The sequence below is a fragment of the Pleurodeles waltl genome, chromosome 7 (genome assembly GCF_031143425.1).
Source record: "Pleurodeles waltl isolate 20211129_DDA chromosome 7, aPleWal1.hap1.20221129, whole genome shotgun sequence".
Classification (NCBI taxonomy): domain Eukaryota; kingdom Metazoa; phylum Chordata; class Amphibia; order Caudata; family Salamandridae; genus Pleurodeles; species Pleurodeles waltl.
Genome location: NC_090446.1, coordinates 393,916,354 through 393,944,213, shown reverse-complemented (window position 1 = coordinate 393,944,213; position 27,860 = coordinate 393,916,354). Strand labels below are relative to the sequence as shown.

At 46.8% G+C, this 27,860-nt stretch overlaps 1 protein-coding gene across 2 annotated transcripts in view; it reads left to right on the top strand.

The window, feature by feature from the left end:
* Positions 1-27,860, top strand: part of LOC138304105 (fer-1-like protein 4) — a 1,042,026-nt gene that overhangs the window by 615,027 nt on the left and 399,139 nt on the right. For both annotated transcript variants that reach the window (XM_069243852.1, XM_069243853.1), the window contains one exon: positions 20,759-20,875. In XM_069243852.1, the coding sequence (XP_069099953.1) occupies positions 20,759-20,875 (117 nt within the window). The remainder of the gene's footprint in view (positions 1-20,758; positions 20,876-27,860) is intronic.

Below are 27,860 nucleotides of genomic sequence, written 5' to 3'. Positions count from 1 at the left end.
AATTACCTGCTTTAAGCAGGGGATTTGTGACAGTAACTTCTCTGGCATTTGAGATTATTTGTGCAACCAATCAGCTGGTCCCATATTAGTCAACCAATTCTTCAAATCCACATGTTCTCACCATAGTATGTAAACAGATGACATCAGTTGCAGTCATATCCAGTTTACCTTGTTGATGTGCAAAAAAAGTGCATTTCTCTCTAAACCACATTTATTTGCATCCCAAGGCATAACTTAAGCAGTTTTAGTGACTTCTCATTAACTACCCCCTGGTTCTTCAGCACCATTCCTTATATTCAACTCTTCTAAACTATCATATATGTATATCCCTTCCACTTCAAGATTATGTCGTAACACACCTTGCTTCCTAGATGCTGAAAAAGGTACTCACCAATTAAGAATCAAAATGTTTCATCTATCCTGACCGAAGTTAAAAAGGTTCACCTGTACCCGAAAGACACAGAGGTGGAAGCAACATGCTGCAGCTGCCATGATGTTGAAATAAAACAGACTAAAATAATAAACAAAAAAAACTGGTTACAACAAGAAACCAACAAAACAATCTAAAAGAACATACTAAAATAATTTAATTAATGTCTTCAGTACTTCAGAATCAGTTGGCATGTTTACTGCAAGTGTTAATGTCCATTTGCAACACTGGCAATCTGGGCACCATTGGCGCAGATTTAGCTAGACTTAACCAACAAACACTACATGTAAACAAGCATTGGCAAAGCCAATGGGTTTTGCCTATGCAAAATCTATTGGCTTTGTCAATGTGTTTTCTGCATGTTGCACAGCAACTGAGCTTCTGTGCAACATGGCTTAAAATAAACAAGCATTTGTAATGCAGTGGGTCTTGCATTTGCTCGAGTTAGATCTATTAGCATTGTAAACTCCTAACCGGACTTTTCTTGCCACATTAATTGAAAATGAAAAGTAAAACAGTTTCACATAAGCGAGCTGATTCCCAGCGCCATGGCCGCCATGAGCATCAGCGTGAAGAGACACACAATAGGAAAAAGTGCAATTAGCTATGTAACAGGTGATGGCCAAGGCGGTAACCAAACCGCCCCAAGGAGGGACAAACGTAAACCATTTACCAATGTCATCAAAGGATTAAAAAAAAAAGGCAAGCACACAAATAAGTGGTAGTGATGGGCCTGAGCGGGCATTGTTAAAGCCCAGATACATACAAACACGTCGGGAAAGCCGCGCTTGCGTGCTGCTATCCTCAACCTAAAAAAAGGACTATGACGTGACCAGCATTGTCTGTGTTATCAAATTTTTTTTACATTAAGCCATGTTGCATAGAAGCTCAACTGCTGTACAACATGTAAAAAAAAATGATAAAGCCAATAGATTTTGCATAGGCGAAACCAATTAGCTTTGCCGATGCTTGTTTTAATTAAAGATAGTTTCAAAATTTGCTCCAATTCCCGGCCATATTATGGAGGGGAGCAGTCCTATCTGTGTTAGCTGGTTGTAACATGATCAGAAGGGTGCTCCAGAGACTTCTCTGGCCTTGGACTCCTTATGATACACCTGGAAGTAGTTACATAAGGCTATTTATGTTGAGCAACTCCCCGCTAATCCCCTCCTCAGATATGGTGCTTTGTGAGTCTCTTTGTTGACAGTTAGTAGTACTAGCAGTGAGCAGGTATACTAAGACATTATGAATGAGAAGCATGCATTCTGATAAAGGACCATAGGCTGTAATTTCTTCAGGCTCTTCACTCCAGCACCTCGGAAGAGACAACCCTACATTGCACTGAGCTGTTTGGTGGAGGGGATGCCCCCTCCTGCACACCGAGTCAGAAAGCGATGTACCCAGAGGAAAAAATGTGTGAGGTAAAAGAGAGATAACAGAGAAAGCCTTCAAGGGAGGAAAAACAAGAGCTAAAACTTAAATGGCAAAGGAAATTAAATGTGTGATGAGAGAACAATCAATAGATTGTGTGTGGGTAGCTGAGGGAGCATAAAGGCAACAGAAATAGAAAGTCTGCAAGTAGAGAGGAATTAACAGACCAGTGAGTGAGAATAGTGAAGCAAATAATTGTGTAAGGCAGGACAATGTCTGTGAGGACGAATGAGTTGTGGAACTGTGTGGTAGTAGGCAGAGCCGAGTCCTGGAGCACTGCTACAGCAGACAGTTGCTGGGAGATAGCTTGTGACTCTGTCTGCTGTCTGTGCGCCGGGTGGGGTTGTTAGTAGGTAGTACTGAGATCGGCTGAGGCCTGGGCTACTCTTGGGGCTGCTCTGGGCGCTGCGGATCTCAGCTGAGCAGAATTTCCCTGTGCAGGAGTCAGCGTGTCTGTTTACTGTAGGTCCTAGCCTCGGGTCCCTGTCAGATGGGAAGCCGCAGCCGAGTGATCCAAAATGAGAAGAATCTGCGGAAGGTCAGAGAGAAGGCGGCTTGGGAGGTCAAGCTGCTGCTGCTGGGTAAGAGGCCCGAGGGAGGAGGGTACAACCCGGGGTGCTGCTAGGCATGGGGCGGGGGGGGCTTAACTATTGAGTGACTGCGGATGTATGGAGAGGATACCAGACACATGCACTCTGGAAGAGCGCAAGTGGAAAATTAAAAAAAGACTACCCTTGGCTAATGAAAGGACACCGGTCACTGGAAGCAGTACTTGGTCCAAGCTTCATGGATTGGACTAAGACTCTGAAGCCTAGGAGGAAGTCGGAGGGTATGATGATTTGCTGACCTATAAGAAGACAGGAACAGAACGCCTCCAGAACACCTCCGCACGCCTCATCCTGGACATCCCCCACCACTGCCACATCACAGGCCTCCTGAAATCCTGCACTGGCTCCCAGTCAACAAGAGAATCAACTTCAAACTCCTCACCCACGCTCACAAAGCACTGCACAACACCGGACCAGAATACCTCAACAGGCGACTCTCTTTCTACACCCGACCCGGCATCTCCGCTCCGCCGACCTCGCCCTCGCAACCGTCCCACGCGTCCGCAGAACTACAACTGTCGGTAGATCATTCTTGCACCTCGCCGTCAAAACGTGGAACACTCTTCCCACCCACCTGCACCAGACCAAAGACCTCCTTACCTTCAGGAAACGTCTCAAGACTGGCTGTTCTAGCAGTAGCAGCACCCTCCCCCCTCTTCTCCCGCCCTCACCTCCTCAGCACCTTGAGACCCTCATGGGTGAGTAGTGCGCTTTACAAATTCCTGATTGATTGATTGAACAGTGAGCGATGTGGGATCCAGGCAATGGTAAGTAAAGGTAAGTAATGGGCTGCCTCTAAGCCACATTTAGGATTTTTTTTCCATTACAAGAGATTTCGCAAGCACAGCGCAAGTGCTGGGCAGGCAAAACCTAAACCAGGGTGGTGCGCTAGGGATTTCCAATAGTCAACCCGACAACACTAGAAGAAAAAAATATAAATTTTCAATGATCTGACTATCCTTGCAGTGCTGTACTTTTTCTGAGTGTCATGACCTTCTTAAAATCTGCACCAGTCTGATGTGTCAATGCGTTCACGCTGGTAACGTGCTCATGTTTATGCTGTGTGATAACATGCATAAGCACACATAGGTCTTTTTTCCGAAGAACTATCCTCGAGGAGGAGGAAATGCACACTTTGCTTGCACGTGTCCTCAGATTAATCAACATCAAATGCACCAGATGTGCTAACCCTCAACCTTCACCATGACTCAACAGTGTGCCAACATGATGTGAACCCAGGTGTAGTGTCTTGGCACACATGTAGCTATTTTCAGCCATTTCCCGAGTTCTGGTATAACACACACCCCACACCCATCCAACACATGCACATGGGCCCTGGGCCAGTTGACTAGCCCACTTAGTAGTGTCTGCATTGTTCTTCTGCATTATGCGGGTCTAGGGCCCACCATCATTCCACTGGCGACGAGACAGACTGACCCACCTGCCTCCTCAGGACGCTGATGAGGAGTTATGAACTGCAGAGCTGCCCGCCTTGTATTGCGACTGTCAAGGCTCTTCTCCAATGTTAGTGGGAGAGGTGCTGGAGCAAGATACGGCCTGTGCATGTTAAGCCTATGCTGACATGACTGTGGTATGAGTCCTGGATCAATTTCACTCCTCTACCAGCAGTAAGGAGTCTGCTGCAGCATTGAGCCACCCCACGAAGGACCTGCAGAGCTTCCCAGGGTAAATAAAGCATTCCTACTGTGCTGTCATTGCACAGAGCCTCAGCAACTCACCTCCAAGAGAGTGCAGCAGGGTAGGCACAAGGAAGAAGTGACTGTCACCACCTCGCACTGGGAGTGAGAGAGTGCACATTCCTCTAGTACCACAATGAAGGACTGGGGAGAAGAGCAATGACCCACGGGAGAGCAGGAAGCAGATCTCTGGAGGAGATCAAAGTGAAAATCCTGCACGGGACTGAGGCAGGAAAGCAAAGCTGAGATGGCTACTGAGGAGCACCAAGCACCCCCTGGTGGCCACTTTCCACCACCATCAGTTAGGAAAAGGAAAGACCATTTGCATTCCATTGAGGCCCTGTCTGCACCCATAATAAGTTGCCCGAGGGAAGCAGAGGAATTAAAAGGGAGTCCTTACGGGAAAGCCCCCCTGCCATGCCTCACTGCCTGCTGTGATAGCTCAGACAGGAGTTGATGAACAAAAACTGCCCGATTGGAAGTGCAAGGAACTCTCCCTTCCTTCCCATTGCTAGTCCTGCACCTCAGAAGTCGTCCCTGAATTGCATGCCTTCCAGGAATGTGACATTGTATGAAGCAGCACAAAACCGGTATCCAACCATAAGAGGGTGACCGAGTACATGGATTTCCCCATAACCTCGTAGCTGTAATCCCAGCCAGTGAGAACTCCAACCCAGTAATTAAGTGCTCCTGAGCCACCTGTCACACCGCAGACAAATGGTAGGCAGGAAAATGAAGAGATCCTACAGAGCAGATTCAGAAACACTTTTCAGTTAGTAGGGGGAGGCTGTGAACCCCAAGCTTGTTGTTTGCAACATTCTGCAACTCTGCTTCCAAAGCACTCACCTCGGATCTCCATGACCATGCCTCTGGTGCTGGCTCCTTCATGAAGGATGAGCTGATTGTGCTGTTGCCCCCTAGGAGGCGAGGAGTGGTATTACACCATCTGATACCTTCTGCACCCAAAACAGAGCATTTGGTTTGTGAGGCAAGCCCCCAAAGAAGGACGCCTGAGACTGGCTAGGAGAGTGATGCATCCTCCTGGCGATCACCAGCCTGCCACTGTCGCAAGGAAGAGATCTTCTGCAGCCGCCCGGCTGGCCGAGAGCCGTGATCATCGGCCAGAGTAAGAGGCTGCGAGAGAGTGGAGAGAAGAATAGGGGTGGTTGGGGAGAGTACCCCGCACAACTGGTGGCTACCCTCCGCCACTGTGGCGAGAGCAGTTAACCAGAATGGCACCAGCCACCATACCGTCCCCTGAGACAGAAGAGCCGGGAAGAGCAGTTCACTGCTCTTCTGAGGTAGTACTGGAGACCACCACCATTCTAGCAGTGACCAGGGCCTGTCTCACTACCCATCATGGGTGCAGAGAGCACTGTGTGCTTCCCTGGTGGTAAGCCACCATCACTGAAAGAGAGAAGACAGAGGCCTGCAGGAAGCCAGCAATGGCCCCCTCAAAGTGACTGTGCAAGCGTAAAGGAAAGAGCCTGATTTCCTGCCGGGATCCCGGAAAAGTGATGCCACTGCTGATGCCAGGAGAAGGAAGACTGGCACTACTCCCCACTAGGATAAAAGCATAGGCCTGTCTGCCACCTACCTCCCATGACGCAAGTACAGCACCACCATTGCTCCCCAGCAATGAGAGGGGAGGAAGGGTCCAGTGTGACCTGAATGCAGAGAGATTGTTAGACCCCTTCCTGCCATAGCAGAGCCCCAAAGCAGGCCAGACTGTTCATTGAGTTCCCCACAATACCTAAAGACTGAGTCACCCATTGACCCATTGAAGATGCAAGGATAGTAACGCAACCCCTAGTGGCAAGCTGCCTCCACCACCAAAAAAGAAGACCAACACCCCCCATGGTGATTCTGCATTGTACCCCAAACACTTTGGTCAGGAGAAGAAACCTGATCAAAGAAAGAGAACCTACTTCACCACCATCCAAAATAGCTGACACACCTGTGAGAGGAGAAGCAAGGAGCGAGCAGCAATTTGTCCATGAAGTCGCACTATTGCCTATCTGCACTAAGCTACCGTCTGCCAACACAGCAGAGACCCTGCTCATAGAAGTCATTGCTGTTCGAGTTGCTGCCTCCCAGGTAGGAAGGACCTTTGTGAAAGAAGAAACCGGTGTTGTGGTGCAGTGCAGCCAGAGTGCTACCAGGGAGCACATGGACAATGCATGGCTGCATGAAAGAGGCCATCCCAGCACTGAATGGCCACCATTGGCCCATCAATGAGAATGTCACACTGAGTGACCAACCCTGCCAATCACACACAGCCCTTGTCAAGACCAAGCATAGCAAAAGAACAACCTTAAGGCACGGGCACTGCATCCTTAGGAGAAGAGTTAAGTCCTACAGTTCATACAGGACGTGCGAGAGGTCTGAGATGGGAGAAAATGCACAGTCCTATGAACAGGATGGCATCAGCAAGAGGTTCATAAGAAGAAGAAGAAAGTAGCACATGCGACACATGATCTGACACCTCCTAGCACCAGGAAAAGAAGAGAGCACATGTGACGCATGGCACAACACCACACTGCAAAGGAGGACTGAAAAAGAAGAGTAGAGAAAAGTGTGTGACCAGACTTGTCATACAGAATACAGAAGAATCTGTTGACCACAAATGCCCAGGAGAAATTATTAAGGGTGACAAGACCGAGGACTCGTGCCAGAACATGAGAGTGCACCTACCAACACAAGCAAGCTACCGAAGTGGAGTGACATAACAAGTGACAGCCCAGCAGGAGAACCGAAAGTAAGCTGCAAATATTTGCCAACTATGTATCTGCCCCATGCTTCCACTGCAGCTGTAACCGACTGCTTGGTGAATCATGTAATCGCTGCCAAGAAATGCACATGCCGTAGAAGAACAGCACCAGCAACACACCTAGCTACATGGCTGCGAAGACTATCTAGTCACCCTCACTTCCTGCAAGTCCTCACCACCTGTAGTACAGGTTGTCTAATCACAACAACACTATCATGTTACATGCATCATCATAACTACCGAAGGAGTGTATCACCACTGGAGTGGAGTCTTTCTGACACAAACCACCAAGAGACCAAGGAGGAACTCCTGGCACCATGAGGGACCAATCATCCAATCATCCAGAGACTATCTGCTAACCCCAAAGGCACCTAAGTCCTGTTGGAGAGCACACCCGACCATGAGTCATCTGTCTTTGTGTTTGCACAAGCGACTCAGCCGTGGCCCTGTTGTTGGTCCTGCAGGGGACCCCGCATGGCAACCTATTGAAAAGGGACGCGCTGATTGAGACCAGAGGGACTACAGATCCCAGACTGCTTTGCAGCCCCAGGAGGCAGCCATTTTCTGCATCACCTGCTCCCACTTGCCAGATCCAACGAGCGCTTCAAAGCGCAAGGGGGCATACTGCAGCGTGGGACGCGCTGATCAAGATCAGAGGCCAGGGGGACTACAGATCCCAGACTGCTTTGCGGCCCCATGAGGCGGCCATTTTTTGTATCACCTGCTCCCACTTGCCAGATCCAATGAGCCCTTTAAAGCACAAGGGGGCATACCGCAGCACAGGTAAAGGCCTGTCCTGCGCCCGTCAGCGACAGGAAGGGGCAGGACAGGGCCACCCCATTTGGCCTTTGCGTGGGAGCTCTTGTGCGGGCAGATAGGAAAGAGGGGAAGAGACTGCAAAGGCTTTCTTTACGCCATAGTATTGGCACTAGGTGTCGGTGGCTTGGGTATATGGGGCATAATCCCTTGAATGGTGCAGGGTAAATGCTTGCGAGGGTATCACATTGTACAAGGGCTGAGTTGGCTTCTATTGATAAAGCACCCTATAGGTAAATTGTTGTCATATCGTTGAGGCACGCAAGATTCCTTCACCATTCTGGAAGTAACTAATTTATTATGGGCAAGCGAAAGGCCACCAGTAAACCCTTGGGAGCAGCAAGCATAACCAAGTTTGCTGGGCATTCCGCAGAGAAATGTACCCTGAATTAAATTGATTATCTTATATTGGAAGTAGAGGGTTCATGGGCCACAAGCAATGCAGACCCATCTCCGCGTAAGGAGAAACAAGTTACACCTCCCAAGGGTATACAGACCTACTTTAAGAAAACCACAAAGGGGCATGGCACTAGGTCCTGCTGTAGCCCAAAAGATAGCTACACACCAGGGGATGAGCATTTAAGAGTAAGCACACTAGCAGCTGCCCCGGTCCCTTCAATAGATCCTTCTCAGGTTGAAAGCACAGCCGCTATTAATATCGACCGCTCCAACCAGATTACCCTCCTAGCTAACCAAAGAACTGTACCAAATGAGAACCCCGATTCATTGGATCTTGCAAGGCAATCAGACACAGTAGATCTATATCAGCCCAAGATAGGGGAACCACTGGCACAGCTACAGCTACACGCACTTAGAAGAGAGATACAGGGATTGCGTGAGTGTATGAACAAAATGGCTGTCAAATTAGGTGAAAAGGCGGCCAAATTATCTACTTTGGTGAAAAACGAAGGAACCAAGATAGGAGGTGCAAATCCATTGCCCAAGCACTATGGCCAAGCACCCCTCCCAAAGCTGCAGTCAGTTTAGGGTAATGGGTTAGCTGCTGACAATGGTGGGTTTGCTAGCATAGCACGCTCAACCTCATCTAACCTTGTAAGAGGAGAATTAATTGGAGGTAGATACACTCTCAAGCAACACAGTGCACAGCCCACTCAGCAACTGCCTGTCAAACAGATCAGATTCATTGTGGGAGTCAAAACTCCTCAAATAACAACCAGAGTACACGTCTATTTAGCATTATCCACCCGACAAATGTCCCCAAACTTACACACGAGCCAGCAAAACTCAAGAATCTTGCATTAACAAAGTAATCAACTGGCTCCGCCACACCAGGAGTTGTACGTCTATCATTAGGGATGGCATATTATCTGCCTCACGTTGTAGTCCCTTTGTACACCAATGGGATTATATAGGAGTGAAACATAAAAGTCCTAAATTGGTGGATGAGCTGATATCCATGGATTTAAGATCTAGACCTACACCAAGAATACACATACGCCTTAAACTCAACGCCCCTAGCCGACTAGAAGAACCCCAGATCTCAGAAAGGGTGTAACTCTTTAACTCACCTCCAACGCACCACATTAGCGGGGAATGTTCTAACTTGGCAGACATTGATTGACAATTGGGAGGTAAGGACAAGTTCTGTCCTTAACTGTACATCTAGGGGAGGCATGAGTGGGAAAACTGCAGCATGCGCTATCGAGGAGGACCTAGAGCTGAGTGCCGTGGGTGATGATATGAGGGACACAGCTACACAAAGTAAGATTAATTCTATTATGTCTGAACAGGCATGCACTATGGTGGGACGGAGGTGGGATAGCAAGCTGATTGCCGAAAACTCCATTAGAGTTCTAACTTGGAATGTAGCAGGTGTCTGTGCTAAGCTTGCAGACACAGAGTGGGGTGAGTTCATTAATCACCACCAGATTATACTTTTGCAGGAGATGTGGGCAGTGGCACCAGTACATAGAAATGGGTCTATTACCTTTGTTGCTAATGCGGTCCCTTCATCCATGGGTAGAGCTTCTGGGGGTCTTCTTCATTAGTTGAAACTAGATCTTTTCCCATTAGTTAAAGTAGTACCAACGGGAAGTAAGGACTTGCTTGGGGTAAAATAAAAGTGAAAGCACCTACTGGGGCCAGATATATTGTGATAATTAACACCTACATTAGATCAGTCCCTGTAAATGTCCCCTCCTCCACAGTAGCTCATCTTGCTAATACTGTTCAGCGCCTAAAAGGAGGCTCCTTAAAATTGATCATAGATGATTGTAACACGACACTTGGAAAAGAGCAGAGGGAGATAGTCTATTTGCAGGATCTCCAAGGTGCTTTGATTGGTTCTGGGACAGCCGCACAAACGACAGGGAAATTAAGCACTGTAGCTGGCCAGCTATAAGATCTGGTTATGGAGAATGGCTTAATAATTGCTAATGGCAATACCTGTTCTGATAATCCCCCGCACCCAACCTTTAAGAGAGGCATTTTGAGTTCTTACATTGACTAGCTCCTGGTCGACCTGGAAATGTGGCCGCTCTTGGCAGATATGGCAGTTATCCCTCAAACAAATAGCGATCATGAGGCCTTAAGCGCTGTATTCGCTCCTGCTTTATTTACTAGCTGAAATCTGTCAGCAGTAGTCCATGCAAATCCCCTACAGACAGTTAATAACAGGAGGAATGTGAAATGGGCAGAAGTCGTGGATCATGCGGAAATTCAAACTACAATATGTAAACTATTTGTGGGTAACCTAGTTAAAGTAACACCATTAAGTGGGTATGAGCCCAATATAGTTCTTGTGCATTGTCAGCTCATGGAACAACTTAGGCCTCTGTTTACTAAAATTAGGAAAAGAGGGGCTTCCAACAAATCTGCCCCAGGATGGTTCACCAAGGACTGTCTGTTGGGCAAGCTCGGTCTCCTAGACACTTTGAAGCAACCAATCAAGCCAAAAATAACCATTGCTAGGATTAACTTCAAGGCTATCCTAAAAAGGCTAAATAGAACAGGGGGATGGCCCAATGGGAAGAGCTTACCAATGCACTTAAGAGTAAGAATCAGAAGATGTTTTGGTCACTGTTGGCAAACAGCTCGAAATTAATAGATAACCACCTTGAAGTGGTAGTGCAACCGGGAGCTTGGGTTGATCACTTCAGATCCTTGTGCAGTGAGGGGGAGGTGGAACATGATGAAAGCATTAGGGAGGAACTAATTGAGAGGGATTGCTTGGTAGGTCTGGAGGCTTTTTCCAACCCGCCTGATGGAGGCTAACATAGAGACTGAGGGGGTCATTCCGACCCCGGCGGTCAAGGACCGCCGGGGCCGGGGTCAGCGGGAGCACCGCCAACAGGCTGGCGGTGCTCCGCAGGGCATTCTGACCGCGGCGGTATGGCCGCGGTCAGAACAGGAAAACCGGCGGTGTCCCGCCAGTTTTCCGCTGCCCTGAGGAATCCCCCATGGCGGCGCAGCTTGCCAATGGCATGGGCACTGCAGAGGCCCCCGTAAGAGGGCCCCACTTTGAATTTCAGTGTCTGCTTAGCAGACACTGAAATTCGCGACGGGTGCTACTGCACCCGTCGCACCCTTCCCACTCCGCCGGCTCCATTCGGAGCCGGCTTCCTCTTGGGAAGGGGTTTCCCGCTGGGCTGGCGGGCGGCCTTCTGGCGGTCGCCCGCCAGCCCAGCGGGAAAGCCAGAATGGCCTCCGCGGTCTTTCGACCGCGGAGCGGCCATATGGTGGTTCCCGCCAGGCGGGCGGCGACCGCTGCCCGCTGGCCTCAGAATGAGGCCCTGAGTGTCCATATTTCTCCCAGGCTGAAACCAGGGTAGCCCTGATGCAAATGAAGAAGTAGAAGGACCCTGGCCCGGATGGTATTCTTAGCGATCTTTTCCTCTCACACCCAGACGTCTGAATCCCCTACCTGAAAGCATTGAACAACGCTATAATGAAGGGCATGACCATTCCACCGACCTGGCTGGGAGCTGTTATCGTACCCATATTCAAGAAAGGAAGTAGGGACGTTCCCTCTGACTACAGAACGATAAGCCTGTTGGACAATTCTCCAAAAATCTTTTGCAGACAGGTTCTGGCTAAACTACAAGCATGGTTAATGGACAGTCATATCCTTGGGATGCCCAGGCAGGGTTCAGGAGCAAGATCAGCACTGTTGATCAGGTCTTTCGTTTCAAGATGTTATGCTGGAAGTATGTCACCCTAAAAAGGGACCACTTGTATGTCGCCTTTATAAATCTTATGCCAGCCTTCGACCTGGTACCTGGGGATAAATTGTGGGAAATACTTGCAGGATATGGGGTGCCATTTGACTTAATAGGTATCTTGAGAGCACTCCACATAAACACCTATGCCAGAGTGAGATGGAACACTGGGGGATTTAACAGACCCGATTCCAACTCATCGAGGAATAAAGCAAGGTTGCATACTGGCCCAACACTTTTCAGTCTCTACATTAATGGGACAGTTAAATGGCTTTCACAATGTACGCATGATGCCCCTAAGCTTCCAGGAACCCTGCTTCTGATATTATTGTTCGCCGTCGATACCCTGCTTATCTTTAGAACTCCAATGGGGCTTCAGGCACAACTAGACTCCTTCGTGGCCTTTTGTAAGGCAAGGGGTCTGGAAATGAACCCAACAAAAACAAAATTTATGGGGATAAACACACACAAGACATTTAGAGGGAGAATGTTAATCAATGGCTCCACAATTGAGCAACTCAAACACTTTGCCTACTTAGGGGTCCAACTGTCTGGTTCAATGTCTTGGGGCCATCAGTTGGTGAAGAGCAAACATCTTCTCATCCAGAAGGCTTACCCAATCAGCAGGAAACAGAAGGAAACAGGGGTGGTGCAGTGTCCCCGGTTCTCCAGATATACAAAGCTACTGCCCTCACGGCAGCAACTTATGGGGCAGAGATTTTGGGTTTCACGGATCCTACCGTCCTTCTAACAGCCGAGAACAATTTTCTTAGGTTACCTAAGGGCAAGCCACTGGTGCCACTGAGGATGGACTTAGCACTAAAACCTATAAATTTGGGGGTGGCTTTAAAACCCTTGTTGTATTGGGTGAGGTTGTGGAAATGCAGGGAACTAACTCCGTATAGGGACTGCTTGATTGACCTAATTTCTAGTGACTCACGGGTAATTACGCCTTGGCTGAACTACATTAAGTCCCAGTGTTAGAAACTGAAAATGATTCACCTTTGGAAGTCTCCCACAGTGGTTGCCAAGGACGTATCCCTGACATTAAAAAATCTTACTGGAACTATGCCTTGGAACAGACATGGTTGAACAATGGTCATAAGAACCTGGCTGGGCTATTTTTAAACATTAAATGCTCCCCATCCTATGAAAATTTCCTGGATGAAATCCATCCCCCCTTTGCCAATCGCCTGCACCTACAGCTTAGGTACGGATCCCCACCACTAAGACATTTAACGGCTAAATGGTAGAAGCGTACCTCCTCTGTGTCTTGTCATTTCTGTCCTCAGCTGAAGGAAACTGAAGAGCACTTTCTCTTTTTCTGCCCGCAATATTCACACTCTCGCGGGAGATGGATAATCCCTGTTTGTAAGCTCTTGGGTGCCAGACACTACTGGGAGGCCCTGAAAATCTTTAATTATGACTCGAAGGCAGTGATAGTCGTTGCTGTAACCAAGGATGGTGCATAAGACGGAGAGCCATGTCCTAATGGGTATTCTTGGACTGACAAAGTGCCCAGGTTGTCTAGCTATCGGACAGATACTTTTGAAATTACATTTGATTACTCCATCTCCAATTTAAACCTGTTTCCCATATGCCGTACATGAACTTCAAGATAAATTTGTACCTTGCATTTACACAATGCATATGTGTTTTAATTCTTTTACATCTGTAAATAATACATATTTTTTAAGATCTGAATGCACTAGGAGATTGTATATTCTCAATTTTATGAATTTATTTATGTATACTTTTATGGTTGTTTAACCAAAATAAAGTAAATACTACTACTACTGAAAAGTGTCACAAGGGAAATCCAGCGCAAGATATGGGCCTGAAGCTGTTCCACTGACAGGTACCGGGAGACACCTGAGCTACAGAGGAAGATGTCCAAACATCGTTAATGCTGTCCCAACCCTTACAATTTTATCCTTCATGGAGTCAAGGCACCCCAAGAGAAAGCTCAGCAGCAGACTCTGCTGTTAAATTATGAATACGAGTAGAGATATCTGGGTGACACCAGCTGCACCTGTCAACTTGTCTATGGCTGTCCGGCTCATTGGCTCTAGATACTGAGAGTCTCAGTGGTGTCTAGTTTGCTTTGTTTATTCACACAGGTTGCATTTAGATTTTGGGAGGGATGTAGTGTCCTGCCAGACATGTAGCTATTTCCAGCCACTCCCTGAGAGGTGTTCTCATACCCACCCAACAAAGTTGTTATGCATGATGACTGCTAATAAAAGAGGCCTGGCGCACATGCCCTGGGCCAGTTGACATCTCCACTTACTAGTGTCTCTATTTTCCTTCTGCATTATGCGGGCCTAGGGCCCACCAACATTACAGCAGGGTCGGACTGGCCTAAAGGGGACCCAGGCAGCGCCCGATGGGCTGGTCTGACGGGCCAGTTGTTTGGCTGTTTGTGAGCCTGTTATACTATGTTTTTTTTTTATTTCCTTAATATTACCGCAAATGTTGCCTACAGCAAGCTCAAATACATGCAGTCTTCTTTGCCTTGCAAAACACGTATTTGGTGTTGTGTCTTTAAAAGTTCAAAACAGCCCAAATTTGCAAACATGGACACATTTTCTAGCTTTCTAATTCACTAATGGGGTCATCTTTAATTTTAGTTCCCAGTCGATTTTCTGTTTCAGGTTGACCCTGCATGAGCCATTGAGCAAGGGACAAAAAAAACTAGAAACTTGTGAAATCTCGTATTTGGTTCAGGGATCACACAATCGGTATTATTATTCAGTGGCTTTATGATGTATGATGTAGGTTTGAGGTTCTAAGGTTTTGGCGCTAGATCTGAACCTGCCCCCTGAGCAGGTCAGCTCGCTGCCAGTAGACTCCTGTGGTGTCTATCGAGCATGATGTTCAATGGCGGTTTTGTCGTTAGGTCTCCAGAGGTATGCCCCCTGCTTTATTATATCAAGAGTGAATAATAATTTTTTATTCACTTTTGATATAAAAAGAAAATAATGTCTAGCAGTAGCCTGAGACAGCTCTGCTACAGAGTGTCCGATGCTTGGGGCAGGTGCATGAAGGTGCCTTCACCAGTCATCAGAGATTATCCACGGGTGGTGAAACCCCCAGACCTGGCCTCAGACCCCTGGCATACCTCAGTGCCTTCCAATCTGTGATGTGTTGAAGTGGCACAGATTGGGAGGCTTAAACCTTGCAGTGCCTGTGACTACATGTCACTCAGCCAGTCACCACACCCTTTCCCAACTGGTCACAGAGTCTAATCTGTGACTGCGCAGGTTTGAGGTTTCAGTTTCAAGTGTCCAAAACTGAGAAAGTTTAATTTCAGAGCTGAAAGTAGCTGCAGCAAACGGGATCTGCAGGGACATCAAGGTAAGTGTAAAATGCTTTTAAATACTGTGCATGTATGTGTGAGAGTGTGTGTCCATGAGACAGTGTGTGTATATGTGAGCATGTCTGTGGCTCTGTGTGGCTATGTGTGAGTGAAAGTGAGAGTGTTAGTGAAGGAGTGAGTCAAAGTGAGGACAATGAGTGATATAAGAGTGAGTACAAATGAGAATGAATGAATAAGTGAGGGGGATGACAAGGAGAGTAACTGAATGTTACTGTGTGTGAGACTGAGTTAGTCAAGTCTGAGTGAGTCTTAGTGAGCCAGAGAATGAGTGAGACAGAGTGAACCAATGTGAGAGTGAGGGAGACTTAGTCAGACTGAGCGAGAATGATTGTGTTTGAGTGAGTTTGAGTCAGAATCAGTGTGAAGGAGTGAGCCAGAGTGAGTCAGAATGAGTATGACTTAGCAATTCAGTGAGAATAATGGAGATTGAGTGTGAATGGCTAAGGCTGACTGTGAGTGAGTAAGACTGAGTCACAGTGAGACTGAGTAATTCTCAATGAGTGTGACTGAGTGGGACTGAGTGTGATTGAGTAAGACTGATTGAGTATGAGTGAGTCACAGTAAGATTGAATCGGAATGCATACAACCAAGTGAATTAGGGAGGGCGAATGCGTTATGAGGAGGATCAGGGAAATTAGGTGAGCACAAGTGAGACTGAGTGGGAATGAGTGAATCAGAGTAGAACTAAGTGAAAATGAGTGAGACTGAGGGAGTCACAGTGAGACGGATTGAGTCAGATGACATTGTGTGAGTCAGAATGAGTGAGAATCAGTGGAACTGATTGAGTATGAGAGAGTCACAGTGCAATTGAGTGAATCAGAGTGAGTGGGACTGACTGAATCAGTGAGCACGAGCGAGTCATGGGGAGACTAAGAGAAACTAGGTGAGAATGAGTGAGACTGAGTAAAAGTGAGTGTGTCAGAGTGAGACTGAGAGAAACTGAGTGAAACTGAATGGGTCAGAGTGAGAATGGGTGAGGCTGCATGAGTTAATGAAACTGAGTCAGAGCAAGCAAAAGTGACTGCAAGTGCGAATGAGAGTAAATGACTCAGGCCCTCATTTTAACATCAGTGGTAAAAACTGTCTACCGCTGTGGCGACGGCTGCCAAAAGACCATTGCCACGGCTACCAGCCGTCCCCGATTTTATGAGAACAGCTGGATTTCCGCCACAGGAATGGCAGAAACTGGCTGTGGCCATGCCGGTGGATGGCAGTAAGGTGGCGCTGCTGCCACCAGCAGCGCTACGCCAATAGACCGCCGCCAGCTGTATTATGGCCAGTAATATGGCATGGCTGTGTTCTGCTGTCGGGTGCTGCTGTCGGTAGCAGCACACCGTTTCTTGCCAGAGGACCCCCTGGATCCAGGTAAGTCAGGTCTCCAACAGGGGTGGGGGGTGTTGTGTGTGTGTGTGTGTGTGAATGTTTGTGTGTGTGTGGATGCAGGTGTGTGTTCCGTGTTAAATGCGTGTGTGCATGCATGGAGGTGTGAGTGGGTGTATGTTGTGTTATGTGAATGCATGTCTGCGTGTATGTTTGAAAGTGTGTGCGGATGTGTGTGTGAATGGATGTATGCATGCGTGTAAGCATGTGGGAATGGGTGTGTGTATGCATGTGTGTGTATGTGAAGGGGGTGTGAATGTTGGGGAGGTGAGGGGAGTCTGGAGCAGTAGGGGTGGTGGGGGGGTTACTGGAAAGGAAGGAGGGAGACCCCTATCAGTGACAGGGAAGGAATTCCCTGTCACCGATATGGCCTACCGCCATGGTTTTCATACTGTTACGAACGCCACAAAAACCATGGCGGTAGGCGGGGTTGTAATCCTGCAGGCGGAACAATGGCAGCCGCCGGGCTGGAGATGGATATCTCCAGTCCGGTGGCTGTTACCGCCATGGCGGTTTGAGTGGTACATTGGCGGGCTGGCTTCAGCCATTCTGCCAATGTCATAATATGGTGGCAAGTACCACCAGCCTGTTGGCAGTACTTGCCGCCATATTAAAGCTGACCGCCGGGGTTGTAATGACCCCCTAAATCTGAGTGAGAAAAAGTGAGAGATTAAGACTGACTGCATCAAGTGTGAGTGTGGGAAGCTGAGCTGTGGTTGCAGTACCCCCCACACACATTTTCCCTGGATCCTGATGTGGTTTTGAACTCTAAGTGCTCTGGGCCCCTGCTAAAAAGGTTCTCAGGGCCATATCTCTTTCCACAAACTGGTACTATATATTGGTACTTCAGCCACCCTTGTAAGTCCCTAGTAAATGTACCCCTTTCCACCTAGAGCATGGGTACTGAGCAGGGGCCCCCAGAGATGCAGCACCAATTGTGCCACTCTGAGAGGCCCCACACCAGCCTCATGCAGACTGCCATTGCAAGTGCATGACAAGGTGTATTTAAACGTTGCCAACTGGACATGGCACTCGCCAAAAGTGCCCTGTCCACTGACACTGCATGCACTATAGGTAAGTCACCCCTCTGGCAGGTCTTACAGCCCTAAGGCAGGGTGCACTTGCATGAGCATATCTACCCCTGCTTTGTGTTTACAAAACTTTCAGACATAGTAAGTGTACAGGGAAGCCATAGCAAATACATGCGCTGGACACTGGTCATTATGAGTTCCCCAGCTACATGATGGCCTTCCTGAATACTGGGTTGTTTGGTATGCTGACTGTTTTTTTCCAGCTTGCCACCACCAGACAGAGATCTGGGCCCTTGGGGTGAGAGCCTCTGCTCTCAGGAGCCAGAACACAAAGCCTTTCCTGGGTGGAGGTGTTGCATCTCCTCCCACAGGCAGGAACTCAGGCCGAGCGGTCAGCTTCAAAGGCTTTAACGCCTTTGAAACCTGACCTCTGACTCTGCTGCTTACAGCAGATGACTGCCCAATGGTTTGGTGGGAAAACTTAGTCTGATTAGTAGGAGTGGCCCCTTCAGCCTGCACCACCCCCGAAGGGTGGCAGGCGAGATGACCACTCCATTTCATTTTTCTCCATCTTGATGGCAGGGAAATAACTAATCAGGGTTAGGGATGTGACCTCTTCCCATAGGAAGTGGTCACATAGTGGGTGTAGCCACCCTAAGGTAGGTGGCCCATTGACCACTACCAGGTACTCCCCTTAACACCCACTAAATGCAGTATTTAGTGGGTATCCCTAGAGCTGCAGATCAGATTCGACAGACACAAGAAGACCAGTGACAAAGAAGACCCAAGGCTCGAGAACAGAAGTCATGGTGCAAAAAGAAAAAGGCAGCAAACCCTGCCTGCTGTACCCAGGACTTGGCAGTCCCTACTGAGGGGTCGACTGGACATTGTGTGGACTCTAAGAATCCCCAGAGGACCTAAACCTTCTGAAAATCACCAAGAGCCTTCCTCTGAGTGAAGGCATCACTCCCTGTACCCTGCAGGCAAGAAACCAGTGAAGTCCAGTTCACTGATCGGCCGCTGACAAATGAAATGAATATAACAGTCTGACCAAATTCCACCCAGTAGACCCAGAGGACAAAACCTGCCAGTGTACCAAGTTGGTGATAGTGTGACCTCCTGTGGCTGAGTTGTGTCATAGCCTATGGTACTGGAACCCCAACGTCGGACACCCAGAAGAAAAGTCCACTCCGGACTCTCCAAGGACCAGAAGCAAGCACCAGTTGAGAGACTTCAGAACACCCAAGAACCGCCCCGATAGTAGCCCTGCTGACCTGCAATCCACCCTCAAAATTAGCTGCACCTGGCTCCAAAGACTCCATGATGCACAACCCTTGGCTGGCCTATTTGCGCTGCACCCAGCCTCCCTGGCCCCTGCATCAGAAAATCAGCTGTGTTTAGGGGTCCCTAACCCCTTAGAACCTCTACATTCCAAGGGGACCCACCGGACTTACCTTTAAGTCTACCTATGCAGTGTGTTTCCAAGTGGTCCCCTTCTCCGTTCTGCACCAGCTCCAAGACTTTCAGCCGGCACTCTTGCTTGAACTGGAAACCTAATGAACTTCTCCAGCTGGCCCACAGGACATCTCAATGACCTGAACCTAAAAACAGAAGGTGACACTTGTGAGAGCATTGCCTGATTTTATATGGATAATCAAAATGTTCTCCCATTGATTCCTGTGGTGCATATTTAGGCACAAAAAGAGTTTTTTGTTAATCTTTGAAAAATCATAACTTAAAAGGTACTTACCCGATTTTAATGATGTTGGTCTTAAAAAATTTATAAAAATCTGAAGTATTTTTGTAAATTGGTCTTGTGTTATTCTTTTGAGTGTGTGTCCACATTTATTGATACTGTGAGTACAACAAATGATCAGCCCATCTCTAAGATAAGCCTAACTGCTTGCCCACACTACCACAAAAACAGAGCATTAGGTGGTCTGCTTTTTACCTCTGGATACCAAAGTGAGGTTGCTTGGACTCTCTGCACAGTGCATGTCTTTTTCATACACTATAAAGAGAGCCAGCCTATGAGCAAACCCCCCAAATAAGTGAGCCAGTCTTATTCACTGGAATACAAGCCAAGAATTATGCTGCATCACTTTTAATGGTCACCAGCCATCACTGATGAAGTTGTATATTTGCAGGAATCGCAAGACCACAGAACTGGAATAAAGAAATGTATTTAACATGCAGGTGATCCACGCCAAATGTCCTACATTGCAGCCAGATCCCACTTACTGAAAAGCAATCTGCAAATGATATTCCAGTAAAGGATGCTGAATGACAGGGTTAGCGTTCCTGGCACGGAGCAGCTGCTAGCACAGAGTAAAACAGCACAGCGCTTCAAAATTATCACATGATTTGACCGGATTGAGTGTGCAAACTCCAATTTCACGTATGCTATAAATCAAGGGACAAACTCTTGCATTTGGCTAATCCTCCAACCAAATTGCTATCGTGTTTTAGATGCTAACCCTAGATTGCATCTGAAATAAGATCAGTCACCCAAATGCAATCAGTGCTCATTTCTTAGTTGGCGCTGCTGCTAAAACTAGCGCAAATTGTACTTGTAGTCATTTCATCTCTAGTGCGTAGTTATAAATCACACAAGTATGGCCCTATTTACACATGGGTGCACTCAATTTATACCCAGATGTAAAATCTTGGCGAGTAAAACATGGAACCTGTAACCACCTGTTTTGTAGGTACTGGTACCGTATAAGCACAGGCTTCTGCTCATGCCAGCAAATGATAAAATGGGTGCAATTTGCGTTTGCACCTGTTTTAGCATTCGTCATATGACTAAATGTCCCTGATTATTTACATCATACGTCTGTGGTGCATTTGTGTGTTTTATTCCTGGAAGGGAAAGATTAGTTATTTTATGTCTAGAAACACTCTAGGATATTCCATAATATAGTAGATGATGTTTAAGCGACTGCAGGTTCAAAGTCACCTTCCAAATACCTTAATGAACAGGATCGTGACACTGTTGCACGTTGTTTCCTGACTGTAATGTGTGCTTTTTTATTTAGGTTTTGGTTGCAAAACATGGAATACGAACAAACAAAAGATTAACCAGTTCCAACGTGAAAGAAAAGATGACGGATGCAAGAAGAATTCTTACGAAGCTGCGATTCTTGGCTTCTGAGGTACAGTGACACTTATTTTTTTAGCACTACGTTTCTGGCGAAACAGTCACAGTTGGCATTAAAGAGCAAAATTAGCTAATAATGGTACATCAAAACAAGGGCAGTGTAAAACACTTGAAAATAAAGAGTGTATCTGAAATAATAGGAGAAAAATCGTTGATATATTACCAGCACCTCAAGTGAGGTGGTACCCTATTTGCAAACGGGAAGGCACCACCAAGGGACCCTTTCCCCTTTGTGAATGTGGACAAAACATTTTTGGAGCAGATACCATTGCCTGTCCCGCGGACTACTTCCTTGTCCTTGTAAAAGTTTTCATTTCCTTTTCAAAACTCAATCCTTTTTCCTGCTAGGAAGACAGGATGAATTTAAAAAAAGGTAAAAAAATGTTTAAAAGCAGTCATAGATGTAGTCTTTTTGTTCAATTTGACATTCTGATTCAGAAACAAATTCCAGCACAAATTATGCATATCCCCATGGTTTTCTCGCCCAAATCGAACCAAGAATTACCTAAAGAAACTTGTTTGGGAAAAACTTGTTGGGAAGCGGCAAAACATGCCGATTTTACAATCTGTAATATTGTAATCCCATGGGAAACCAGTCAGAGTGAAACTACAATATGTAGTTTTACCAGGTGATTAATATGCTTGACTATGAAAGAAGGGCAAAGTGCCCAGATTTACCCAGATTGTCACTTCGCTTTATGTGTCTGAACAGAGATGCCTCTGAGCATTCATACTGTTCTGAACAAACCACCAAATGCACACGGCTTCTGGGCAAGCTGAAAACTTGCACCTTTTTAGTTTACAAGGGAGAGCACCAGCATTGCTGAACAAGGTTGAAGTACTTTTAGTGAGAGAACTCTCACATTTTTTGGTACCAAAAAACATTGTGAGATTTTGAGTAATTTACCTTAGCAGTACATACATTTAAAGACAGGTATTAAGTAGTGTCTACGTAGTAGAACAATACTCTCGTTGGAAATGGCCCAACTCCAATCAATGATGTGGTATTATGCTGGATTCCACTGCTCTCCTAGTGCAGTGCTTATGAGTTTTGCTCATTTCCTTGGATGTCTGTTTTTCTTAGGTTATCGTACAATATAATTTTTTTCCAATCAATCTGGCAGCCTTTAATGACCAGCGTTGTTGTCTTTAATGTCAAAATTATGGACAATTTTTGCTCATCAGTGCTAATTTTTCCAAGAATTACATACACTGGGGCTACAATAAGAACCATCAATACCCTGGAACAATCAATATAAATTGTAACTAAACATTAAGGGGGTCATTACGACCCCGGCGGTCGGTGATAATTTGGCGATAAGTACCGCCAACAGGCTGGCAGTACTTATTGCCTTATTATGAAATTGGCGGGTTGGTTGAAGCCAATGTACCACTCCAACTGCCACGGCGGTAACAGCCTCAGGGCTGGAGATATCCATCTCCAGCCCGGAGGCCACAATTGGTCCGCCTGCGGGATTATGACCCCACCTACTGCTATGGTTTTCGTGGCATTCGTAACGCAACAAAAACTATGGCGGTAGGCCATATCAGTGATAGGGAATTCCTTCCCTGTCACTGATAGGGGTCTCCACCCACCTCTCGAAACCCCCATCCCCCTTACATTCACGCCCCCGTTCACACACACACATGCATGCACACACTCATTCACACACACATACACACACGCACAACACTCCCCACCTCCCTCTCCTGTCGGAGATCCGACTTACCTGGATTCAGAGGGTCCTCCGGCAGGCGAACGGACAGGGTGCTGCTACCGCCAACAGCGCCTGCCAGCAGAACACCGCCAGGTCGTATTATTGGTCATAATACAGCTGGCGGCGGTCCACTGGCGTCCCTCTGCTGGTGGTAGCAGCACCACTTTACTGCCATCCGCGGACTACTTCCTTGTCCTTGTTCTTGTAAAAGTTTTCATTTCCTTTTCAAAACTCAATCCTTTTTCCTGCTAGGAGGACAGGATGAATTTAAAAAAAGGTAAATTTATTAAAAAGCAATCATAGATGTAGTCTTTTTGTTCAATTTGACATTCTGATTCAGAAACAAATTCTAGCACAAATTATGCATATCCCCATGGTTTTCTCGTCCAAATCGAACCAAGTATTACCTAAAGAAACTTGTTTTGGGAAAACTTGTTGGGAAGTGGCAAAACATGCAGACTTTACAATCTGTAATATTGTAATCCCACGGAAAACCAGTCAGAGTGAAACTACAATATGTAGTTTTACCAGGTGATTAATATGCGTGACTATGAAAGAGGGGCAAAGTGCCCAGATTTACCCATATTGTGACTTCGCTTTATGTGTCTGAACAGAGATGGCCTCTGAGCATTGATACTGTTCTGAACAAACCACCAAATGCACACGGCTCCTGGGCAAGCTGAAAACTTGCACCTTTTTTAGTTTACAAGGGAGAGCACCAGCATTGCTGAACAAGGTTGAAGTTTTTTTTGTGAGAGAACTCTCACATTTTTTGGTACCAAAAAAAAGTGTGAGATTTTGAGTAATTTACATTAGCAGTACATACATTTAAAGACAGGCATTGAGTAGTATCTATGTAGTAGAACAATACTCTTGTTGGAAAAGGCCCAACTCCAATCAATCATGTGGTATTATGCTGGATTCCACTGCTCTCCTAGTGCAGTACTTATTGCCATATTATGAAATTGGCAGGTTGGTTGAAGCCAACCTGTCAATGAACCACTCCGACTGCCACGGCGGTAACAGCCTCAGGGCTGGAGATATCCATCTCCAGACCGGAGGCCACAATTGTTCCCCCTGCAGGAATATGACCCCACCTACCGCTATGGTTTTCGTGGCATCCGTAACTCAACGAAAACCATGGTGGTAGGCCATATCAGTGATAGGGAATTCCTTCTCTGTCACTGATAGGGGTCTCCCCCTCCCTCTCCAGTTACCCCCTCTGCCCCCCACCTCTCGAAACCCCCATCCCCTTGACATTTATGCCCCGTTCACACACACATGCATGCACACACTCATTCACACACACACACATACACACACGCACAACATCCCCCACCCCCTCTCCTGTTGGAGATCCGACCTACCTGGATCGAGGGGGTCCTCCGGCAGGCTAAGGGACGTGGTGCTGCTACCGCCAGCAGTGCCCGCCAGCAGAACACCGCCAGGTCATATTATTGGTAATAATACAGCTGGCGGCAGTCTACTGGCGTCCCTCTGCTGGTGGTAGCAGCGCCACCTTACCTCCATCCACCGGCATTGCCAAGCTGGATTGCTGCCATTCTTGTGGCGGAAATCCGGCTGTGATCATAATATGGCGGACGGCTGGTAGCTGCGGTGGCGGTCTTTTGGCGCCCATCGCAGCAGCGGAAGGCGTTTTCTACTGCCAAGGTTAAAATGAGGGCCTAAATGTTTAATTTGCCAGTGACAACATGCTCTACAGACATCTTTGCGTAGAATAATTAAAATATTGGCTTTAATTGAATCACAATATTCCTTAAAAGACGATTAAAGTGACTAGTTCTCACACAATGCAAGTGGAGTACATAAACCAGGTAGAGGAACTATATGAGTCAAATAAAAAAGCTGGTATAAAATTAAATTTGTACATCCAGGAGATGTTTCTGGTGAGATTGGCCTTTTCATCAGCATTACACAGATTTCTGAAACTAGAATCACTTCTGTATTTATTCTAGAATATATGTCTCCAAACAAGGTACTTACACATCCTCCATCCAGAAATTATGAGAAACAGCCTTTATTTCCCTGATTACAGCCCAACCATTATAATGGTAAAGAGCCACATGAGGATGGTGATTCTTATCATGTTTTCAGGGTGACCATAATGATTGTAAGAGCCACTAGATGAATAAACACACCATCCATATCTCCAAGATGAAGATGACAGTGGATTCCAATATAGACTCCCCAACTATGATCTGGACTATGACCCCTATTCTGACATCAATTGCTACAAAGAGCCTCCAATGCTGCAGGTTCCCAGGAACCTGATCAGAAATCTCCAGTAAATGATTCACAATCTATAGAGGAGGAGATGGCTATAAAGATTAATATTCCCACCTATTTGACTGTAGCGGTTTCCTCCTTTGGTTTGCGCATTTGCTTGCATCTGGGAAAATATGGATTGTTGAACCTTCATAAAGTAGCCTCCATTTTTTTGTCCAAATCAAGAACAGTTTATCTTGTTGGAGCGTTCCCTCTCTGCAGGCTCACACCCAGACTTTTTGCCTTTACCCTCCACTTTTTTCCTGAATTCATTTCTGCTGGACTTAGGCTTATATCCAATTGGCATATTTCATTTACTTATAAGTCCCTAGTAAAGTAGCACTACATGTGCCCATGGCTTGTAAATGAAATGCCCGTAGTGGGACTGCATCACTGATTGTGCTACCCACTTAAGTAGCCCCTTAAAAAACTCATGTCTGCCATTGCAGCTTGTATGTGTGCAGTTTTGAACAGCCATTTTGACCTTGCAAAATAAACATTTTTGCCAGCCCAAGCCATTCCTTTTTAATACATATAAATCTCCCCTAGGGTAGCTCTTCTACAGCATGAGAGCAGAGTGCAGGGCACTTAAAAAGTAGGACATGTATGTATAAGTTTTTACATGTCCTGGTAGTGAAAAACTCTTAAATTCATTTTTCAGTACTGCAAGGCCTACCTCTCCCATAGGATAACACTTTAGTTATCTTATTACATTTTACAAGTGTAATTTCCAAATGGGAGTAGGTATTCAGTTCATGTTTGGTGTCTCTTGAATCACAATTTAAAATCCTAACTTATAGTGAGGTTGAATTTTGAAGTGCAGTTCAGAAGATGACACTTTTAGAAGGTTGGCATTTGCTTGCCTTAGCCATTTAGTTCCTGTAGCCTGTCTCTGGACACATGACTCGGTGTCGCTGATAGTTGGGCTTTGTGTATCCTACTAGGCAGCCACACCCAATAGGGATCTTAGGTGTGCCTGGATGGACATCACTGGCAGGATTGGAGGGAGGAGCTGGGCACAGCCCCTCTCGCACCTGAATTGGCTGTGTCCTGCCTCCACACAAAGGGCTGCATACCTCCTCTAGTTAGTCTGGAGCCAGGGGAGGGAAGGGAGGATACCTGGGGACTTCAAAGGGAAACTTCTAGAAGCTTTTCCACACTTCAAAAGCACAACAGGGGATAAAAACTAGACCTCAGAGAGCAACTCCTCAGTACACTTCTGGACCTGTAGATACTCTGCCAGGAAGAAGGACTGCTGTGCTGCTACATGAACTGCTACTCTGCTGGACTGCTGCTCTAAATGAACTAGTGACCTACGGTGCTGACCTGCTGCCTGCTGCCCTCTTGCCTGGGGAAGAAGAACTGGACATGCAATTTCATCTTGAACCCATGACTCCAGAGTGAGGGCTAGTCTGCTGGCCTCCTGATCTGAGCCTCAGGGACATTAAAACCTCCCCACCAGCTCCTGGACTCAGCTGTAGCGGGTATCTGACTCCCAAGTGGTGCCTCTCAGGATCTGGACCTTTAGTTTGGCTCATAGGCAGAGACCGCTCCGCTGGCACCAAAAATCATTGTGAACTGCTGCCAGCACAGCAGCATCGTCAGGCTGTGGGGGACTGCCAGTGTGCAGCTCCAACCCGCATGTCTGCAGCACCTGAGCTGCTTTTCACACCACTCCAACAGCCTGCGAAACTCTCCTTGCTCCACACGACCCTCTTCAATGTGAAGGGGACTTCTGGCACAAAACTTGAGAACGTAAAACTTCAGTGGGACTAATCTTTGACTACATTCTTTATTGTGGTTGGCCTGATCATTAGACTTTAACCCAGTTAAGCACAACCAGATAGTCACGGTTAGTGCTTTATGATTTTAGGCTCTATTTTGCACTTTATTCTTTAAAATTAATGACTCTAGTCCTGCCGATTGGATGTTTGCCATTTTGGTCTTGTTTTATTCACTAAATCTCGCTCTTATTGTCTAACATGGCGGTTTATTCTTTTTGTGTGGTGTTTTCACTCTTCTAATGTTTGAATTGTTGCACAAATACTTTATACAGTGCCTCCAAGTTAAGCTTGACTGCTCTGTGTCAAGCTACCAGGGAGCGGAGCACAGGTTAATTTGGGTTTTGCTTGTGACATACCCTGACAGGATTGTGGATGCTGCTTGGCTATGGCTCACACCCCAGTCAACCAGTAACCCAGTTTCTTACACAGGTGTTCAGGGGTGAGGATTGGGCTTGGGTTTGTGCAGGACAATATAGGGTAATTTAGGGTACGCTACCATCCCATATTTAGACCATTAGGATTTTTTTTTCAAATTTCCCTTTTCTCTCATTAGGTCATTTTCAAAATTTGACTCCTGCTTCACCTTCATAGACCTTGGGACTCTTTCGAAGTGGCACCCAGGATACCTTGCCAGAATGATCCTGGATCTCTTCTGACTAGCACACTACACTGTAAGGGAGCTGAATTAGTTCAGCAAGGTTAGCTGTGGGGAAGAGGTCTACTAAGCAGGACCTTCAGACAGCCCTGTATGCTCTTGAGGAATCATTCTGGTTGGAGGCCCCAACAGAGGTCTAAGAGAGTGATTACCCTGAGGAAGAGGCTGAAGAGAACTACTTTGCAGCTCTAGGACTAGAGAGAGGTGAGCCCTTTTACTCCTCAGCCCAGAACCAGGGCATCAAGAGGGTAATGGCTCTGAGATGGATGAGTAAAATTACTTGGCAATGGCTCCAGAGGAGAGGGGGACCCAACACAGATGAAGCCCCTTGCTGGTTCCAATGCCGGAAGCAAGGTATCCTCCTACACCCTGTCTCCTGAATAGTTGAAGGACATACAGGCTGAAAGGGACCTGAAACCACACCTGTCCCAACTGGCTGTAGACGAGAGAAGAGCTGAGGCTGACAGAGCCTTATCAGAGGAGAGAAAGGCTGAGACTGGGAGGGTATTAGTGAAGAAAATCTGGCCAAGAAGGCAG